Raw genomic sequence first — 14,930 nt, 5'->3', positions numbered from 1 at the left:
TCTTTCTTTAGCAACCTGTGTTTGGTTTTGTTAAAGTTATTAATTCAGAATCTAAAAATATACCACGCCTTCCTCCCGCAATCCCCAAATCTAAATCTTGTTTGCTGTTCATCCATAGGGTGGATGTGAATAATGATAAAAAGATAGGTGCAAAAGAGATGCAGCGCTGGATCATGGAAAAGACGGATGAACATTTCCAGGAAGCTGTGGAAGAGAACAAAATGCACTTCCGTGCTGTGGACCCTGATGGTGATGGTGAGATGAACGATTCCTCCATCTCCTGGTGACATCTTAAGTCAGTTGCTAGGAGCCAAACCTACTGTCAGCTCTTCAGATGTGCTGTGCCAAGATCCAGGTTCCTTTGGACTGCATGTAATCACAACAGCCCTGATCCCTATGGAAGGCAACACAGCCAAGTAGGGGTGTGCTCCAGTCAGCGTTGCAGTGCTGTTGTCACTTCAAGTGTTACTTCACTTGCCGTCATGGGAAGTTGTAACGAGTGGCTCTGCCAGGGACGGGGTGAGAACAGTGACATAAATAGTTTGTTTTCACAAGGCCCACCTTGTCTAAAGAAACATAGAAGGGAATCAGGTGATTGTTTTCATAGCTTGGTGTGATGGTTAGTGCTGAACCAAAAGATTTTAGCACACACTGTTTTAAGTACCTAAGTTTGTCATTTAAGTATATGCTGTCCTGTCTGACATATGGCTCTTTCTTACAGGCCATGTATCCTGGGATGAATATAAGATCAAGTTTCTGGCAAGTAAGGGTTTTAATGAAAAAGAGATCGCAGAGAAGATCAGAAACAATGAAGAGTTGAAAATAGATGAAGAAAGTAAGTGCAGACTCTTGTTGCATGTAGGTTTTTCTTTTGCTTTCCCAAAACCTTATATTTTCTCGCTACATGAAGAATGTTTTAGTTGTTCTCTGCTTCTACACAAATGTAGAAAGTGCAAGTCACAGGACAGAAATGCTAGATTTCTTTCCAACTGAAATCTGCCTTCACAACACTCTTATTAAACACTAAAAAAATCTTGGTTGCTTATTTGTTACTGCCTATTTGAATAGTTTTCAGTTAGTTACGTTTAACAGCCTGCTAAAATTTGTGAGATCGTGGTATTGTTACTGTGGGAGCCAGGGCCCCTCTTGCTCCAAATGAAAAGGAGCTGCTATACATGATTCCTGTTGCAAAACTGAGGAGAGGTGCACGTACTACCACGCAGTGCTGTGTTTAAATAGTTACTAGGCACTGCAAGCATGCTACAAGTTAATAGCCAATGGCTGCCTAACGATTATTTCATCTAAATTCTTTATGGAGAGAGATTGATTCTTTAGGTTAGTGAGGCTGATCATTTCTTCTTTTTGAAATTTGCATTTGAATCTGGCTTGGTATAAACTTGGCAAGTATTAGCAGAGAGTAATCCCTGCACCCCTTCACCTAAAAGTGTTTAAACAGACTGTGAAGTAAAATAGGAAGCCTTAGTCGTTCCTTGCAGGAATTAGTCATTTAAAAGTGGGTTAGGTTATATTTTCCATTTATCAAAAAGCAACTAAAATGCAAATGGGCCTTTGAGTTTTATGGCAGGGAAAACACCTGTGCAGTGTGTTCTCTGGCAGTGTGGTTAACTGCAGTTTACAGGAATGCTCATCAGATAAAAGATTTGCTGAATAAGGGAAGTGTGTACATAATCATTTGTCTACCTAGGTAAGAAGCCTTATTTGGGAAAATCAAATGAGTTGTTTGCTGCTTCTTGAAGATGATATGCAAAACTTATTTTCATACTCTCGTGCAGTGTAGAAGTACTCTCTTTCGGTCTGTATAATAAAAAATACCTGAACGTGTGGATCTTAAGGCTTGTTCTGACTCTTGCGCAGAAGCGCGCTACAGTTCAGGTAGCAGGCCAAAACTGGGGACACAACTTATGCAGATAACGACAGTTTCAACTGATGACTGACAGTTGGGTTTCATTTAAGACAGAGTACAAAAGGTGGGCAGAGGGAGATTGACTTGTGACTTCCAACATTTGGGGTTGGCTACACTGGAAACCCATAAGCAAGTGATTATAGTGTTTACTTGTGTCCTTGATAGAACTGCAACTTGTGTTTACAAACTTGCCCTGAGATTCATATGAAGACTCTGAAGGATTGTTTTACTCTTCACAAAAAAACATTCCCTGAAGACTTAACTCTTCATTCCAGCTGGAATGTTCAGAAATGTAGATGTAACTGTTGGTTTTGGGGTTATTTTGCCCTCTTGTTACTCAACAGTGAAAAGCAGGCCGGAGTTATTTAAGACAGTTTATTTTCTGAAGACTGTAGTCTTTCAGAGCGTTTTTAAAACCTGTGAAAAGCAAATGCTTCAGACTTATGTTTGTTAGTGCACTTTGTGGATAGCAGATTATGCTACAGGCAGTACTTTTTCCAGTGTGTCATTTAGAAAATGCCTACAGCAGAAGAAAATACTCTATACAGGTGTTTTTTTTCCTGTTTGGTTATCTTCAGGCCCACAAGGTGCCCATAATCATGTTGTGTGTTGCAGGGTGGGGTTTTTTTTGTTCAAATCAGATGCAGGGTTTTAGCGGAAACCCAGGTACAAATTATGGTTCTCAGTTGAGTTTAGGAGAAATTCACTTAAAAAGTGCTTGTCTGCGTAGTGTAAGTGAAATGAAAGAAGTAGAAGTGTGAAGTGGTTTTGGTGCTGATGTTAGTACATGTGTACTTCAACTTACATTTGCTCCTCGCAGCAAAAATATTTCCCTGTATTAAGCTATAGTGATAACTAAAACATATGCAGGGTTTAGGTCTGAAGTCAGAATTTCTGTTATAGAATAGAGAAGGTAGAAGGGGCAACACGTACGTGTATCCTTAAGTAACTGAAAACTAAAATAACTTGGTGCTCTGTGTAGCATTTGTTCTTGGTGTTTCCAAATTTCCTATTGTAGAGCTACTGTCTTAAATCTCCCATCGTTCCAGCAAATCACATTTTTAGGCTGCAATACTGGATGATGTGTCTTGAGACTAAGGATAAGTTCTTTCTGGGTAGGCGATTCTTTTAAATTCTGAGCCTTTGACAGGGTTAAGGAAGAAGGGAGGAATGGAGACGGGGCAAAAGTCTTCATAGCTTTCCTAGTCCTCTGCTTTATGTCTTTGCTTATTCTGCCTTTTCAGTTAGATGCTTTGTAAAGAACAGCTGTCCGCTGAAATATATTGTTGGTTGCTTTGATTTTTCTTTCTCATAATCTGTTTAATAAAATTCTTAAGCTTAATTAATATATGTAGTTTTGTAAAGGATGAGGGCGCTGTCTGGAATCGCGTTGTGGCTGGAGAAAAAAAAACTCTGCACTTAAAATTGTGTGCAATAAGTATGATTTAATCATCGCTTCGTGGTGCGTCGCTGTACCATTTAATTATCTCAAATCCTTTGAGCTTGAACGTGACTAAAACGAGTTCAAAACAACAATACAACTGATTTTGGTTTAGATAATGTTGTACTAAGAAATGCCCAAGTTGAAATAATAAAAAGTTGTGTTGTAACATGTGCGGGGCCGGTTTGAAGTAGAAAACAAAAATTATTCATTCAGAAGAGAAGTACTGCTTGTATGCAGGCAGGTTAAAGATTTCTGTTGGTAGTGGGCTTCAAAATATGAAAATGAGAAAGGAGAACAAGTACTGAACAAAGTTGTATTATTTATACCTCCTACCAGAACCAGCTAACAAGACTGGTAGGACAATCCTTTTCACTTGATCCATGGAAGTTTTTATACAGGCGTAGCTAAGCCTTTATTTTCATCTCCTAATTTCAGATCAGTTGCTTGGTTAAAGGATCTTTTTCTACTGTTAAAGGTTCTTTTCTACTGCTTCAGCCTCAACTAGGTGAAACTGACTGAACGTTGTTTACCCTCAGCACCTGCTCTCCCTGGGAGGTGAACTATAAGGTCATCCTTGTTTAAACAATTGAGTAACAGGCGAAAGTATATTTTAAGAACTAAAAATAGCTTGAACATGATAGTGTAAGTCTCTTTCTTACATTTTTAGCACAGGAAGTTTTAGATAACCTGAAGGATCGGTGGTACCAAGCTGACAACCCACCTCCTGATCTGTTGTTGAATGAAGAAGAGTTCTTGTCCTTTCTTCATCCAGAGCATAGCAGAGGAATGCTGAAGTTCATGGTGAAAGAAATCATCCGAGATTTGGGTATGCCATTCTAAAACACGTTTCTTTGGGGTTGTTGGCTTGCAAACCGTTTTATTGGGAAGACGTAGTTAGGCCTTTACACTGTCATGGGTCAGTCTGAAATTTTGTCACATCTTGCTTGCTCTGTGCTACACATCATCTAATGTGATGAGTAAGAAAGAAAACCCAGCATAAATGCTGGCATCTCTGTGGAGTTGTTTGTATCTCTTGACTAAATTTAGTCTTTGGTAGTTAAAGGACAGCACAACATTATATGTTAGAGAGGTATTCCTAGTGCTTCACACAGAGATCAGCTGACACCACTTCATGCTGAAGTGCTGCTGCGTTGTAGGGTCCTGTAGCTGTAGTAGAGAAGGTTTGATGAAGTGGGAATGTGTTGAGGTGAGTGTTCCCTGAGGAGGGCGTGAATTGCTTTGTACTTCCCCAGTACAGCAACCATGTAAGAATCGTGACACACCCTCATAAGAGTGGAAATAAATGGTTGAGTTTTCTAAGAAAATACGGTGTTTTTTTTAAATTCATAAGTATTGGCATGCGCGTTTTTCTCTTGAGTCAGTAGCAATGCATATTTAAAACTTGTTGAACACCTGGATTAAAAAAAAAAAACAGGAGAGCTATGACTTTGCTACTTGTTAGCTTAATAAATAAGGAGTGTTTCTGGTGATACTTGAGTGTGTGACACACAGACAGAGAGAAGTCCAGTACACAGTGTTTGATGAGGATTAATTTACCTGAATGCTAATGGAAGGGCAGAGTGGGTAGAACTGTAAGAAAATGTCTGTTTCAGTAGATTGTTGACAAAATAAACAATTAAAAAGAAGCAGCCCAACTTGCCACCTGGTGTGTCCTTCAGGTCCAGAAACATTCTTTTTGTTTAAGTGTATTGATGAGAGTATGTTTGTTAGCTTTCTGAACCATGGTGCGTGTACTAATACAGGGATGTTGTGACTAACCAAAGGCATAAATGGTAACTGTTCTTCTCTGCTAGAGGAGAACTCTAGCAGATTGTGGACTGCTGAAACCAGACAGAATGTAGCAATGAGGTATCTAACATGAAGGAATTTCTCATTTTTAAGGGGCCTTAAGCAAATATTTTCAGGTACTGTGTCCTTCTGTTGTAGATCAAGACGGAGATAAGAAACTTACCCTTTCAGAGTTCATTTCGTTGCCTGTTGGTACTGTAGAGAACCAGCAAGCTCAAGATATCGATGATGACTGGGTAAAAGACAGAAGGAAGGAATTTGAGGAGGTCATTGATGCTAACCATGATGGTATTGTCACAATGGAAGAGCTGGAGGTAAGTCTTCCTCAAGTAGTTAGTTCTGGAGTTTTAAAACCAGTAGTTATTTTTTAAATACAGGATTGAAACTGCTTCAAAGACTATAAAGTCCAAAAATATTTGAATTAACAGTGTGGTGTGTGTGTCTGCCTTGCAAAACTTTGGATTATAGGATTCGGTAGTGCTCGCAGCCAGTGTGTTACGCTTTTTGTTAAAGAGGAGGGTGAGTTTTCCTAACATAGCTGTTACTCATAGGTATGCTTTTGGGGGTTTTTGTCACCCAGGCGCTTCAATGGATGTGGAGGGCATGAAAGCAAGTCAGAGACTTCATTAGGCACACTGGTGAACGGGACAGTGAGTCATACTTTCAGTTGCAAAAGGAGTAACTGGCAACCTATATATTCATTTAAAAAAACATTAAAAATACCCCCCTCCCCCCAAAAAAAACCCTGCAGCCCTAGTAGCCTAGAAAATAACAGAGATTTCGTGTCTTTGAGTGTTTTTTCTGTAAATAAAAATAAAGTAAAATATTATTTTCAAGTGTGGGTTCTAGCCTGTGGCCTTTTTGGGCTTCGGTTTGCAGAAGTAAGGCTTGCTTCTACTAATTCTGTCTGCAAAGAGTCTACTGAACATCATGAAATACTTTGCACACTGTATTTGTGGTGATTTTTGTGGCCAGTGGAAGAGGCTCACGGCTGATTTTTGCTGCTTTTTTTCCTCTCTGTATTCAAGAATGTACTTTGACTGGCAGGAATCAAACTGCAGCATAGACAGTGTGAAAGGAGAACCTCTAAAATGTTGGTCTTTCCCGAAGACAGAAAGAATGTTAAAGTTCCTAACCTTCTCAGTGTGTGAATATGTGGCTATGAACAATAGTGGCAGTACGGATAAACAGCTATATTGTGACATAAACAAAATTAATAGCCTTTCTACTGAGAATTTTCTTTTAAAAATAGCCATCTGTGAAGTCTCCGTGTACGTGTACACACATAGACACGCACGTAAGTGTCACATCTGGGAAGAAATTGAAGATAATGTTGTCTTCTGCGTCATGAACTGAAGTGCGCTGTTTGAAAACTTTTAGTCTTTTTCAAGTTAGATGAAGGAGCAAAATGCTTTGTTTCTGAGACTTCTGACCTCTGTAATGTCTGCCTAGTGGTTTAAAATGGAACAGGAAAGTTCTAAATTGAAAACGTTCTAAACAGATTCTCCCCAGAAACAAGAAAATTTAGGTCACACAGACTGATAGTGTGCCACTTACTAATTTTTAATTGCTATTTCTTCACAAAATACCACCAGATTTGATAGTTTGCAACCAAAATGTCAGAAATATTTTATTGTAGACGTTGGCATAAGCTGAGTAAATCTGGATTTCTGCTAGAACAGCTGAGGAAGCAGCGAGTGCGAAAATAGCTAGGAGATAGATGAAAGCCTGTTAAAAAATTCCATGACATGTTTGTTTTGGGATGGCTTACGTTGGTCCCATAATTGCTGAAGCTCACACAGAGCTAAGGTTCATAATTCTAATGTATGGAAATATGTGCTGAGTGACTGGAAATCTTCTTTCTTGTTGTAGGAATATATGGATCCTATGAATGAATACAATGCCCTAAACGAAGCGAAGCAAATGATAGCAGTAGCAGATGAAAATCAAAACCATCACTTAGAGCTGGAGGAGATCCTGAAATACAGTGAATACTTCACAGGCAGCAAGCTTATGGACTATGCACGCAATGTCCATGAGGAATTCTGATCCTGCTCACTTTGCCAGAGCTCTGAAGCACTTTCTTGCTTTCAGAAAAAAAAATGAAAACCAAGATCCAACCCCCAGACAGACCGAAAGTTACTTTGCTGCTATCTGTGTTATATGCCTACCGTGTGTTGTCCCAGACTTTAAAAAACCTTCCGTCCATGCATAAGACCTACAGCTCTGTTGCCTTCCATGTCGGGGAAAAAAATGGTACAGCTAACCCAGATGAAGTTTCAGCTCCTTTTGGCTAATCCTACTCAGTGGAGGTTTCTTAAATATTTAACTCTTCTTGTTGCCCTCATAGCTGCTGATCCATGGAAATCACAAGTAAGACTGAAAGATGTTGGCTTTTGTACCGGGGATTGTGTTTCAAATCCGTGTGTCCTGACCTCATGAGAGTATCCATATGTAGACTGATTGGCTAATCTTCCAGTTTTCGGTGCATCTCAGCCTACCAATGTATTGTTGAGAATTTAATACACATTCTCCCTCCATCCCTGACCTGTCTTTAGGAGCAGTGGGAAATAACTGAATTTAAATGTTTCAGAGAAACTCTTCTGCATCTGTTTGGAAAAAAACCTGGTTATAGTGTGATGGGTCTTGTGTTTGCACCTGCGCTGGGAATGTGAGGGACTGGAGATTGCTTGTCTTCAAATTCCAATTTCATTCTAAAATGGAGCAATGGGGAAGGTTTGTGGACTTAAAGGTGTTGGACAGAGCAGTGGGTTTCACATAGGTATATGATTACTACTTAACTAAAATTCATTGATAAAACTAGTATAATTACTTGCCTCTGTGCTAATTCATGATGCTGATGAACTTGTGAATGGTGAAGCTGGGGGAAATACAGGCTTTGCTTTTGAACTGCTTTTTCTGGAGCAATGTACAGTCAGCACTTGGGAAGCTTTCTAATCAGCCTGGTTTTGGGTAATCTCTGAAAGCATCTTGCGACACAAGGGTCATATCCACTACTGTCTAAAATAGAAAATTTATTTTTACTCTGGTTCCATCTTTTACTGTAAAAACCCCTCTTTCTGAAGGTTTGCCTGAAAATCCAAGTGAGATGTTATATTCGATTAAATTTATTCTCTTAATATAATGTAAATGTAAGTATTGCTGTCTGTTTCCGTGTTCCCTCTCTTCTTTGTTTTATTTTTTAGTTGTCTTGTATCAGAGTCTTTTTACGTCCGTATATGTCTTTTCATTAAATATTTTTCTCCGTGCTTTGGAAATAGTGCTGGTTTTAGGTTTGTCAGTGAGTGGGGAAAACCAAAACTCTTCAGATGGCAGGCAAATTACAATATGATTTTGAAAGAACTGTAAGAGAGGAATAAATTCAGTTGATAATCCTGTGCTAAAATGAACTTAGAACATCTGCCACATTAGTCAGCCCCCACTCCCTTCTACCCCCATACCCACGCCCCACATCTACTTGGTTGCAGGGTAGTATGATTTCAGGATGGCTAGAATCTGGAGATGTTCCAAACGGAATCCCGTGTCTGAAAACACGGTGCTTGGCAGAAGCGATAGGTACGGCTGGTTTAGATTGGTTGGCAGAAGCTCTGGGCTTCACACTGCGGTTCTTTTAGCTAAGGCTTCATAAATTCCAATGACCTGCACGCACGCTGAACTAACACAAAGTTACACGTGCAAACACCCAGTTTTGCAATGTGGTTGTTCGCAGTCTGGTTAAGACGAAAGTTTTAGCAATATTAGTTGGTAATTGTATGAATGTCCTGACTGCATTCTTTTGTTATACCCTAGTTGTTTGCACAATTCAAGTATTTAGACATAACTGGGGTGAAGTTCTCTCTTGTCACACCTGATGCTCAGAAAGCAAGTGCTTGTTTGCCGAGGAATTCTTGAGCAGCTGAAATATGATGAAGTTTGGTTTAGTATGGTATGATGGTGAAGCTTAGTTTAATCTTCTGATGATGTGAGCATGGAATCCTTTCAAATGTACAGGGTGACACAGAATTTAGCTAGCAGCTGCAAAAATGTTAAAGTATGTTGTTGCAGTATTTGCCACGCATCTGATAAATCTGAAACTTGAGAAGCGACTGGGAAAACTTAGTTTTTTAATGTATGTGTGAAGTTCTGCACCTTACTGGGCTTTGTTTTTCTCTGCCTGAAATCAGGATTACATGTTAAATAATAGTTGTAAAGATCAAGTGGACTGCGTGGTGAGATTTGGAAGTACATTATTCTTGTTTTGGGATTATAGAAGTTCAAACTATTCTAGTTTGTCCATAGATTATTTATTTTTAAAAATTCTTCAAGTATTTTATATGCACTCAATCTTTCTCAGATCCTTGTAGGTCCTTTCCCATAGGGGAACCCTCATTTACCTGTGATCCCTAAGGAATCTAGTGACTTTAAAGCCTTTTATTAAGCACTAAGTTTGAGTTCCATGTTCCTTGGGTTTTTTTTCATGTACACCACAAGAAATCTGCCTACTGTTAACAGGACTTGGTATCTGAGTGCTGCTATCTCATGGGCATCTTTCAGCTTTCCAGAATTCAAAAGCTTGTATAGAATATCTAGGATAAGCACCTGTAGTAAAAAACGGTACATGTGTATGAAATAAAAGCAGAACAGGGTCTTATTTCTGACTCAGTGTGGCTCAACTCACCACTCTGAAGCTCTGCTCTCCTCCTACAACCAGAATAGCTGCACCCAGGCTGTTTTTTGGGAACAGCCTGAGGTGAATGCGATTGTCACAGCAATACCAAACAGCATTTGGAAGAGGTTAATTTGCATTGGTGAAAAAAGAGCTAAGGAGTGTGCTAGATGGAAAATGCTGTAGCATAATCGTTGTGTTCTCCCCTGGTTTTATTTACTTGCACGATGTGGCCACGTAAAGCAATTTGGCAATATCAAACCTAGTGACAAATAGGGATGCCATACATAAAAGTTGAATTTTCAAGATGGTGCATGAACTTTGTGTGCTAACTGCTTTTATTAAATGAGCATTTAATTTGTATTAAAATATCCTTCACAAGAATATCAATGCTTCATCATCACTGCTCTGGTATTTTGGGAGTTTTCAATTTAAATATATGCAGCAAAATTTCCACCTTACCTTGATTGTGAACATCGTAGGAGTTAGCGTTTTCAGTTTCTTACTGCATAACAATTGCCTTACTGAATAGGTAAAGTCTCCTGTTTGTGAAAGAGAACTGAGGGGGGTGGAATCTGGTTAAATATTGTTGAGGGAATGACTGAGTCATGAGGCCTCAAGCCACTTAAATGGCATCGAGTGTGGGAATAACAATACAGTAATACAGTGGGAAGAGATTTGGATGTTTCCTGCCTGCAGGTACGGGGTGTGAAGGTAGCTGAAGTTCTGCTGGTATTTGGGTCTGCTTGCTCTCTCAGCTTTGCTCCCTTTTGGAAAGAATGGCTTTAAGGTATTCTTTGCCATAGTGGTTATTCTCCCCAGTGCTTGGAAAATAGGAGAAGTAGAAAACCAGTTACTGTTTACCTCACTTTTATCTCCCCTTCCATTCTTAAACAGTCTTAAGACATTTAAAAAAGAAACAAAAGCAGCAATTCTGGGTAAATCATGTCATGGTTCTGCTGTTAAGCCCTCCCAGATACAGCAGGGGAATCAGGATTCCAAACGTACTTCTCTTCCAATCAATTCTCTTTGCGTTTAGGTGTAAGTTGACCCTAGATCTGCTTTGTCTGGGAAGTCTGGCTGTGATTTTTAACTAATGTAAATAAAACATCTTTGATTACTGTAGGATGTCCTTTTTTCACTCGAGCCTTTGCATAAGAGTTGCTCAAGCCTCTTCAGGACTGGAAGACCTAAAATTAAGATCCTAGATGACTAAGATCAAATTAGTAAAATTCTAATAGTGAGCCTGGAAAGTTAAACCTCCCATTCCTAGTGGGATCTTCTTTTTTTTTTTTTTTCCTCTCTTCTCTACATGCTTGTGCTAGGTGAGGGCAGGACTGCAATGCCAGCGTGCTGTTCAGCCCTGCGTGGCTGGATGGAGAAGCCTTCGGGGGTTTGGCTTCTAGAGTTAACATGCTTCTGTGGAACAAAATAGGCATTAGAAGTAGCTGGTACTTGAATATTGCATCCTTTGCTTTCATTGAGCACACTTCTGCTGGAAGCTTTTATTTCCATGGGAGCAAATGGCAGGAATAACGCAAAGTCTCTCTCCTGGAGTCTGGAGCTTGCTTTTCTTCGGTGGCAGTGGAGGGATTCTGATGTTAAGACTCGAAATGGAGACTGCAAACGCTTCTCATCCGGAGCGTTTGCTAGCTCCCGAGGGCAGTGCCAAGGTGCGTGATGACCTGTGATTCCGCGCTCGCCCCGAAAAATGCATTAACGACGTTTTTTTTGCGCGGCAGTAAAAGTCACGGGTCTGCTGGTACCATGAGAGCGAGGGGAGAGAATCTCTGCTTCGCCTTTTAAGGAGCAAGGCTCTGTAGGCTATGTTTCATTTTACCTATGGGTCTCATCCGTAAAGGTTTTCAGGCGTCACCGCTGCATTACTTTAATACTCCTCTTTACAATGACAAGGATCACCTGTTCTAGTTCTCCTGGCATTCAACCTGAGCTTTAATACTGTGTCGAGGGGTACGTACCTGTCTGGAGGTGCTCTTTCAAGGCTATGAATAGAAATCTTTTCATAACGCTTTTCAGCACGCTGCCTTTCTGCCTATGAGTATTTCAGTTGTTAACTGCAAAAAAAAATAGGTTTGTGGGGTGTGGGAGAAAGGATGGGGGCGTGGAGTTGATGCTGGGAATTTCCCAGCAACTGACATGAATTTGTTCTGGTCACCAGCAGCTGAGAATCACTTCTCCAAGAGTTTGCCACCATCAGAATTTTGCCAGGACGGTAGGGCTGCGTTATGGTAGCTGTAGGTTTTCGCTCGTGTTGTTCTGCTGTCCTGTCCTTGCTGCTGGCAGTCACTGTTAGCCATTGCGTGGGATTGAGATGCAGAGAACATCAGTATCCTTTTGGTGAAAAATGCTGCAAGGACTGCGCCCCTGGTAAGTCATTTTTGCTGGGTGTTGGTTATACTTGCATGATGTAATATCTGTCCATTAATAACCTCAGGTGGTAGAAAACAGCTTGATGGAAATGCTGCTCACATGTAGCATAACGTGGAGGAAAGGCATTTCACAAGCAGGCTGTTGTATCAGTCTAGACTGACAAAGATTATATTAAATTTAGGAATCCTCCTCTTTGAAAGAGCTGCATCTTCAACTTCTTTTTGTGTGGCTCAGCTTCCTTAACGTGTCAGTCTGGTGCCTTTTCATTTTGGGAGTATTAGCTGAGAAAAGATGGCAGTGTCCTTTACCCATCACATAAAGAAGTCCTGCCTGATAAAGGAAAACTTTAGCTAATAAATTTAATTCCTGAAGATGGGGTTTTTTAAGCTTTCTTTTGTTGCAAGATTTATACTGCTTAAGATTTGGGATTTTTTTTTTTTTTAAGGAAAAAGATATGCTTTATTCACAAAGCAAAGCATAACTTGACAGGAAATGTCTTTATTCCTCCTTGCTTATTGTGAAAACTGAATGAGTCTAAATCTGGGGATTGTATGCATATGTGTGCTTTTTTCCCCAATCTGAATATCTCTGATGGCAATGCAGTATTAAGCACAAATGCAGTATATCAAACCTCAAATACTTTAATAGTTGGGATTTCATTATAGAAATGACTTAGTGATGAAGAATAACAACAATTAACATTTATTATTGCTGTCCAGGGACAATCCCCTTAACAGAAGGTATTATTTTTAGTACAGTCAGTATTAGAAGAAGGGTACATCTCTGTGCCTAGAGGGGACTGTAGGTCATGTCTGTAAATGCAGTTGCAGCTTAAAATCATACGTTTTTATGTGCATCTTCCAGAATAGTTACCTTCTCTTTTCATAATTACACCTACTACACAAAATGGATGTGGTGTAAACTGGTGGAGTAGTTATCTTTAAATATGCCAATTGGAATAAATTCAACGTTTAGTCTAAAACTTAAGGCAGTTTTGCATTATTCTCAAAAACTATTTAAATCTGGGTGTTTCTCAGTTTAAAGAAGGGCTTTCTTGTGTGCAGATACAGCTAATCCTGGCTTCAAAGTTTTTTGTTCCTTCTTACGCTGTACGAACTCTTACCAAATTTTTTGTATCATTAGCAAATCTGCTGCTGATGGGGAAACATTTCTTTGTGAGCTGAGCTATAGTGGTAGCGTAGATGGTAAAAATGGAGAAGCGTATTGTGTATGCTGTCGTCACTAAAAATCTGTATTTTGCCACTGATAGCACTCAATAAAATGTGAAGAAAACTAGAGCGAGCAAGAGACTTGGTGCTCATTGTTCACCTACAGAGTGGGCAAATGGAGAACCAGGAAGAACGAAACACCCTGTGAGAATAGGGACATATTTAAGTTCAGCTAAAAACCCCTAGTCATTAAAGCTGTCTATAGTTCCTGCCGTCAGTGCTGCGTGGAGAGAAGCTAGCGAGATAGAAGAAACTTGTCTGACTCCTCCAAAATCCACTCTTAACTTGCTGTTTTAGTTTGGGCGAGGTGCTCTACTCACAAACCTTGTCATCCTAGCAGAGTGGTCTGAACTCCTATGTGAGTACAGTGTCCAACGGGTTGGAATTCGTGGGTGCAAGCACTCGGAGCTTGTTTCTAAATGCCATGCGTGGTACACACATAGTGTTGGAATAGTACCAAGTGCCTTCCTTACACCTTGTGTGGTGTCTCGCTGTTTGTGAAATGTGACATTTTTGATGTTCTTGGGGGCCAATACGGATGCATATCAAAATATAACTGTGTTCTTTCATGCCCAATGGGCTCTTAAAATGCCAACAGAAAGTTACTACATACACTTATTCTTGGCTGCTTAACGAATTTTCTTTCCGCAAACCTGAGCAGTCCATTGCCAGTTTTCAGAATCCCATGTTTGGGATTACTTTGGGAGTTGCATGATTTCTCTTATAAGGGAAGGCAGGATCTGTCATAAAGCCTTTGTATTACACCAAAGATCAGGCCTATTGCTGTGCTAAAAATCTGCCTTTTCTCCTAACAGGCATTGGCTGCCACTGTGATGTCTAAATCCTGTGAAAAGGTGGTCTGGAGGAGTGGTATTTGGAATCCACTGGGAGAATCATTTGGGGCATTGCCTCAGCTCTCAGCAAGTCATTAGGCCTCTGCTCGCCCTTTTTAGCTGCTAAATTTGCAGTGGCGCAATGGGGCAAAACTTTTAGGGGTTCTGGCATGTCTAAATCTGCTGAGTGTTTTCAGCCGGAGTTGTAAGTGGAACTGTCGCTTTTGGGGCGCTTTTTCATTCTAACACATGAAAAAGTTTCATTTCATAACCCATGAAGAGTTTCCTTCCGATAAGAATCAGTTCCTCTTTCTAAGTGGTCTTTGTTTTAGGTGAAAGAATGAGAAGCCGCTGCACTGCAACAACAGACACAGTCTGTGCCCCTTGTCAAGACGAGTACTTCAGTAGTGAGCACAACCATAACTTCTGCAAGAGCTGTACGATCTGCAACACTAGTAAGTCGTTTCTTCATATGGATTTGGGAAGCACTGGTCTTTCTCATTGTTGTGTCCTCCTAAAAGGTTGATGTAATTCAGCCCGTCGCTTGAGATGACCTAATCCAAAGGCCAACTGTATCCTGCGTTGTATCAGAAGAGTGGCCAGCAGGGGGAGGGGGGGGGGTCTGCCCCTGTCC

The 14,930-nt window shown here is 40.2% G+C and overlaps 2 protein-coding genes across 2 annotated transcripts in view; both read left to right on the top strand.

The window, feature by feature from the left end:
- Positions 1-7,413, top strand: part of SDF4 (stromal cell derived factor 4) — a 13,447-nt gene extending 6,034 nt beyond the window's left edge. The window contains exons 2-6 of the mRNA XM_010153014.1: positions 119-255; positions 722-835; positions 4,036-4,194; positions 5,316-5,491; positions 7,050-7,413. Of these exons, the coding sequence (XP_010151316.1) occupies positions 119-255; positions 722-835; positions 4,036-4,194; positions 5,316-5,491; positions 7,050-7,226 (763 nt within the window). The 3' untranslated portion in view covers positions 7,227-7,413. The remainder of the gene's footprint in view (positions 1-118; positions 256-721; positions 836-4,035; positions 4,195-5,315; positions 5,492-7,049) is intronic.
- Positions 7,414-14,636: 7,223 nt separating this feature from the next.
- The window catches only part of TNFRSF4 (tumor necrosis factor receptor superfamily, member 4), a 3,742-nt gene continuing 3,448 nt past the window's right edge, over positions 14,637-14,930 (top strand). The window contains exon 1 of the mRNA XM_010153012.1: positions 14,637-14,751. Coding sequence (XP_010151314.1) covers positions 14,637-14,751 — 115 coding nt within the window. The remainder of the gene's footprint in view (positions 14,752-14,930) is intronic.

Source organism: Eurypyga helias, unplaced genomic scaffold, assembly GCF_000690775.1.
Source record: "Eurypyga helias isolate BGI_N326 unplaced genomic scaffold, ASM69077v1 scaffold5926, whole genome shotgun sequence".
Taxonomy (NCBI): Eukaryota; Metazoa; Chordata; class Aves; order Eurypygiformes; family Eurypygidae; genus Eurypyga; species Eurypyga helias.
The sequence above is the reverse complement of the archived record's forward strand: the minus strand, read 5'-3'. Positions and strand labels throughout refer to the sequence as shown.